This window comes from Guillardia theta (assembly GCF_000315625.1).
Source record: "Guillardia theta CCMP2712 unplaced genomic scaffold GUITHscaffold_116, whole genome shotgun sequence".
Classification (NCBI taxonomy): Eukaryota; class Cryptophyceae; order Pyrenomonadales; family Geminigeraceae; genus Guillardia; species Guillardia theta.
This window is the reverse complement of record NW_005434558.1, coordinates 60,364-65,584: the sequence shown is the minus strand read 5'-3', so window position 1 is coordinate 65,584 and position 5,221 is coordinate 60,364. Positions and strand designations below refer to the sequence as shown.

The 5,221-nt window shown below is 55.5% G+C and overlaps 2 protein-coding genes across 2 annotated transcripts; one reads left to right on the top strand and one right to left on the bottom strand.

The window, feature by feature from the left end:
* Positions 1-208: 208 nt before the first annotated feature.
* Positions 209-2,217, bottom strand: GUITHDRAFT_146056 (hypothetical protein; the record flags this gene model as incomplete). The annotated part of the gene is given in 9 exon segments (XM_005822939.1): positions 209-328; positions 609-704; positions 757-802; positions 1,074-1,144; positions 1,332-1,436; positions 1,471-1,578; positions 1,598-1,679; positions 1,731-1,891; positions 2,020-2,217. The coding sequence occupies 9 exon segments, from the start codon at positions 2,215-2,217 to the stop codon at positions 209-211; spliced, it is 987 nt and encodes a 328-aa protein (XP_005822996.1).
* A 1,003-nt stretch (positions 2,218-3,220) lies between these two features.
* On the top strand, positions 3,221-3,847 carry GUITHDRAFT_146055 (acyl-CoA binding protein; the record flags this gene model as incomplete). Its single annotated transcript, XM_005822982.1, has 1 exon — positions 3,221-3,847. One exon carries the CDS (start codon positions 3,221-3,223, stop codon positions 3,845-3,847), a length of 627 nt encoding a protein of 208 aa, XP_005823039.1.
* Positions 3,848-5,221: the final 1,374 nt, after the last annotated feature.

Genomic DNA, 5,221 nt, shown 5'->3' with positions numbered 1-5,221 from the left:
TGTGGTGGATGGACGTGGTGTGTGTGGTGATGATGATGATGATGATGACGATGATGATGATGATGATGATGATGATGGTGATGGTGATGATGGTGGTGGTGGTGGTGATGATGATGGTGGTGGTGATGCTGATGATGATGACGATGACGACGGTGATGATGACGACGATGATGATGTGCTCATCATGTTCTAACTTGTCCCTCCCTCCTTACCTGCTGTACTTGGCCCACGTTCTTGCCGCTATCGGGATGTCGTCGCCATAGTCGTCTTGCAGCGCGTTCACATTCGGAGGCGTTTGGTATGCGGTGAAGTTGAACGTCAAGTTCACCTTCACGTAGAACGTGAGAGGTCAGAGGAGGAGGGAGAGAGATAAAAGTTAGAGGAGGGGACAGGGAAGGGAGTTCCAAGAGATCAGGAGAAAGAAGGGGAGAGGAAAGGGGAGCATATAAGAGAGGAGCGGAGCGGAGAGGAGCGGAGAGGAGAGGAGAGGAGAGGAGAGGAGAGGAGAGGAGAGGAGAGGAGAGGAGAGGAGAGGAGAGGAGAGGAGAGGAGAGGAGAGGAGAGGAGAGTAGTGGAGAGTAGTGGAGAGGGGAGGGTCATCCCAGCACCTCTTTCATCTTCTCCCAGAATCTCATGTGTTTCAGCTCCTGCTGCAAGAAAGCTTGCTCGTCGAAGTTGACGTCTTTGCACATCTTCTTCCAGACCTGTCAAGAGCTCTTTCACGCTGAAATCCTTCCCCAGCACCATCGGACTTACATCCTGGTCGAAGTCCTCCATCACTCGGTACCCTGAATGTTCCGGCCTGCCGCGATAGTCCAGATCAACAGCATTGCATCTTCAGCCCCTTCTCTTGGTACCTACCTCCTACCTCCTTTCCCACACACTTCTACCTCCTTTCCCACATCCCTTCTGCCTCCTTTTTCCAACCTTTCTCCAACCCTCCTTCCTCCTTGATTTCCACCTCTTTCCAACCTCCCTCCTTCGTTCTAACCTCTTTCGAACTTCCTGACATCCCGCTTGCCCCAAACTCCCCAGCTACCTCCCTTCCCCTCCTCCTCCTCCTCCTCCCTTACATTACAAACGATGTGCTCTCATTGAATCCATGCCGTGCGTCGAATTGAACCTGCTCTTCCTCGCACTCTTCCTGCCAAAAGATCATCATCATTCGTTTTCGTTCTCGTCCTCGTCCTCCTCCTCGTCCTCCTCGTCCTCCTCCTCCTCGTCATTCCCTCGTCCTCGTCCTCGTCCTCGTCCTCGTCCTCCTCCTATCCTAGTCCTCGGCTTTGACGACCTCCTGCTGCTCCTGCTCCTGCTCGTTTTCCTCTCCTCACCTCCGCTTTCTTCAGCTTCTCGAAGAACATCTCCCGGGTCACTTTTCCATGTTCTTTGTAGATCTCCTCCGCAACCCTCAACAACAAAATTCTCAGCTCCGCACCCTGCACACTCAGCACTTGAGCAGTACCCCAGCACCAGCAGGGTCTCGGTGGTCGAGAACTCATGGAAGCAGAGCGCAAACTCGTAGGGAGTCTTGGCTGGGGACCACTTCTCCTCCTCCTCGCTCTTGTACTTGGCGTAATACTGGGCTACAGTCAGCCACCAGCAGCAAGTCCAGCTGGGGTGCCCTCACAAAGTCAAACCTCGTCTCTTCGTAGGCCCTAACAACGTTGTCCGGGCTGTCACTGTGAGCACGAAGTCACCTGCTGCACTCAGCGAACTGGCTCTGCACAGACCTGATGGGTCCCTCGTAGTTCTTCACGCAAGGGTTCGCTCCGGCCAAGATCAGCTTTGTCGCGATCTGATCCAGACCTCGCACCCCAGCATAGTGCAACGGAGTGTCTCCGTTGTCTGTCTGCGCATTGAGGTCCGCCCCGAGCTCCAGCAACATCATGACCTGCCGGCAGGTTCACCTCCTCTTCTCCCTCCTCCTCCCCCACCTCCTCCAGTTCCCCCCCGCCCCGCCCCGCTCCCTCCTCCTCCGTTCTCCTCTTCATCCCCTCCCTCCTCCTGCTCTACTCCCACCGTCTCCAAGTTATCCTCGTCGTCCTCTGCCAGGCAGGCGAAGTGCAGAGCCGTTCTGTTGATCCCTTCCCACATGACTGTGTCGTACTCCACCAGCTCCCTCGCCCGCATGTTCACGTCCATCCCATGCTCCAAGATGTACGACCGCAGCGTCGCCGTGTCGCCCTTCAGCGCAGCGACGAAGAACTTCATCGTCATGACTGGGATAGGGTCAGTCGCCGAACACAGAGGGTAGCAGGAAGATGGGGATGGAGGAGGACGAGGAGGAGGAGGAGGAGGAGAATGGATGGATGGATGGATGGATGGGATGGGATGGGATGGGATGGGATGGTGGGAGGGAGGGAGGAGGGAGGGAGGAGGGAGGGAGGAGAGGAGGGATGGGAACGTACTTCGGCGCTTCCGAGTGGCTTCAGAGGCAGAGGACCAGGAGGTCGGAGCAATCGAGACATGCCCTTTGCTGGACTGGTAGGACGGGTGGCTCATGAAGTTGAAGGAGCAGGACGAGTCGGGCTGGCTGAGAGACCTGTTGAAGGCCTCGGATCCTTCCTCTAAGGGGAACGGCGGGAGCGTCGCGACCTTGGGAACATCCTTCGGCTGTATGAAGTGAAAGCTGCTAGGGGATTCAAGTTTGATAGACTCGGTTGTGTACGGTGTCGTGCTCCCTCCTCGGACCCTGAGGGTGGGCCGAAGTCCTGCTGTGCGCATAAGAGAGTGCTGGAGAGATTGGGACGAGAGGAGAAGGAAAGCGGGGGGGGACGGAGGAGGAGGAGGACGGAGGAGGACGACGACGAGGAAGAAGAAGAGGAAGAGGAGGAGGAAGAGGAGAGGGACAAGCAGGAAGAGGAGGAAGAGGAGGAAGAGGTCGAGGAGATCGAGGACGATGAGGACGATGAGGACGATGAGGACGATGAGGACGAGGACGAGAACGAGGAGGACGAGAGGACGAGGAGAAAGGAGCCAGCTCACCAGGAAAGTCTTGCAGGCATGTGGCAGAGGAAAGCAGGTGTAGCAGGCACACGCCTCTGACAAACATCTCTTCCTTCATTCTCCTCTCACTCCATGGTATGCGTTTGCAAGACCCACCCACCCCCCGAAAGACAAAGTGATTTACCCCACCCCAATATGAGACAGATAAAATTATATAAAAAGACCGGTACTGCACCCACCCGGGTGTTTCATCCTCGAAGAGTCTCATCCAGTAATGCGACCGATGGTGCCCCTGCTGCCCCTTCCCCCCTCCCTCCTCCTCCTCCTCTCCCCCCTCCTTCGCGTTGAGGCATCCGAGACCAGCAGCTTCGTCGTCTCGTCCTCTTCCCCTCACTGTACTCTCCCTCCCTCCTCCCCTGTTCCTCACATGCTTTCCCTTCGGGGAGGAAGCGGATTCATGCCTGTGAATAATCTTCAGAAAGATTTTCAGATTGCGTGCGAGTACGCGAGGACGCTCAACGGCGTCTCTGTGGAGACGAGGCTCCTCCTCTACGGGTTCTACAAGCAGGCCACCGTCGGGCCCTGCACAGGACCCGAACCCTCGATCTTTGCCTGGGCGGAAAGGGCAAAATGGCAGCATTGGGCAGCACTGGGGAACCTGACGTCGACGGATGCGATGAAGGAGTACCTCAAGGCGATGGATGGAATTGAACCCAAGTGGAGAGAGCTTGCGTCGAGCCAGCCGGTCCCGCAGGTGGAGAAGTTGATGACGGCAGACCACATGTCGTCCTCGACTGACGAGACGACGGAGAGCGAGGAGGAGTGGATATCGGACGAGCAGGAGGGCGAGCAACGTGCAAGATTCAACTTCTCCTCTATGTGGCGACTCGTGCTGGTGTAGCTGGCGATGACTGTGTGGTAGGGGGCTCCGAACGGTCCGGGAGGAGCATAAGCTGCAGGTGGAGATGTAGAGGAAAGTGGTGATTGTTGGGGTGGAAGGTTGATAATTACGACGACGGAGATGATGATGATGACGACGACGACGTTGTTGTTGTTGGTGGTGGTGGTGATGATGATGATGATGATGACGACGACGACGACGACGACGACGATGTTGTTGTTGTTGTTGGTGGTGGTGATGGTGATGGTGATGATGATGATGATGATTACGACGACGACGTTGTTGTTGTTGTTGTTGTTGTTGTTGTTGTTGTTGTTGGTGGTGGTGGTGGTGGTGGTGGTGGTTATGATGATGATGATGATGATGATGATGATGGTGATGATGAAATTAAATGGACGAATTTCCATTCTCATACGCCTGTTGCAGCTGAGATATTCTCACCTCATGGATCTGGAAATGGAACGCCTGGAAGGCAAAGAAGTGAGTGACTTTCCAGCTGCCTTCACAACTGAAGCAATGATGCCTGCAAGGTGCCGGAGCTCGATCTACCTGAGAATCAGTGAGGTTTCTTTGTGAAGTCACAATCTGATCGCTTTCTTACAGAGAATTTCTCAAGTACTTCGATGAGAGGATGAAGAACGTGATCATCTTGCTTCCTATCGTTTTTGTCTTCCCTCCACCTCCATCCCAGCAGGATCCCTCCTTCCCCTTCACTTCTGCATCACCAACACTGCTTTTACTTTGACTCTTCCCTTACCTCTTCACTCCACTCTGATCCCTAGGAATCCTGACCAATCTTGCAGATCTCAACCGAAAAGCCAATCTATCTCCCTCCCAGAGACCCGACGCTCAAAGTATCTCCTTTCCCTCCCTCCCTCCCTCACTGATCACTCCCTCACTGCCTCCCTCCGTCCCTCCCTCCATCCCTCCCTCCGTCCCTCCGTCCCTCACTCCCTCCCTCCGTCCCTCCCTCCGTCCCTCCCTCCCTCCCTCCCTCCCTCCCTCCCTCCCTCCCTCTTGCCGTCAATTCCTTTGAGCCTATGCCTCCATACTGGGGCCCCTTCTATTCGCGGAGTAACAATGATCCTGTGGGGATGCCAAAAATGCTTTCAACAATCAAAAAGACCACGTCAAAGGTCAGCTCGTTGGACCCTTGCTGTGTATGCCATGTTTTTGTAAGTGCTCAAGAAAATGCCTTGAGCGGATCCACGCGTACGATCAGCCATCTGACCAGTTTGACTTTGCGATGGAGAGAGGGGGGAGGGAGGGAGGGAGGGAGGGAGGGAGGGAGGGAGGGAGGGAGGGAGGGTGGGAGGGACGGAGGGAGGGAGGGAGGGAGAGAGGCAGTGAGCGAGAGAGGCGTGACGGAGGTAG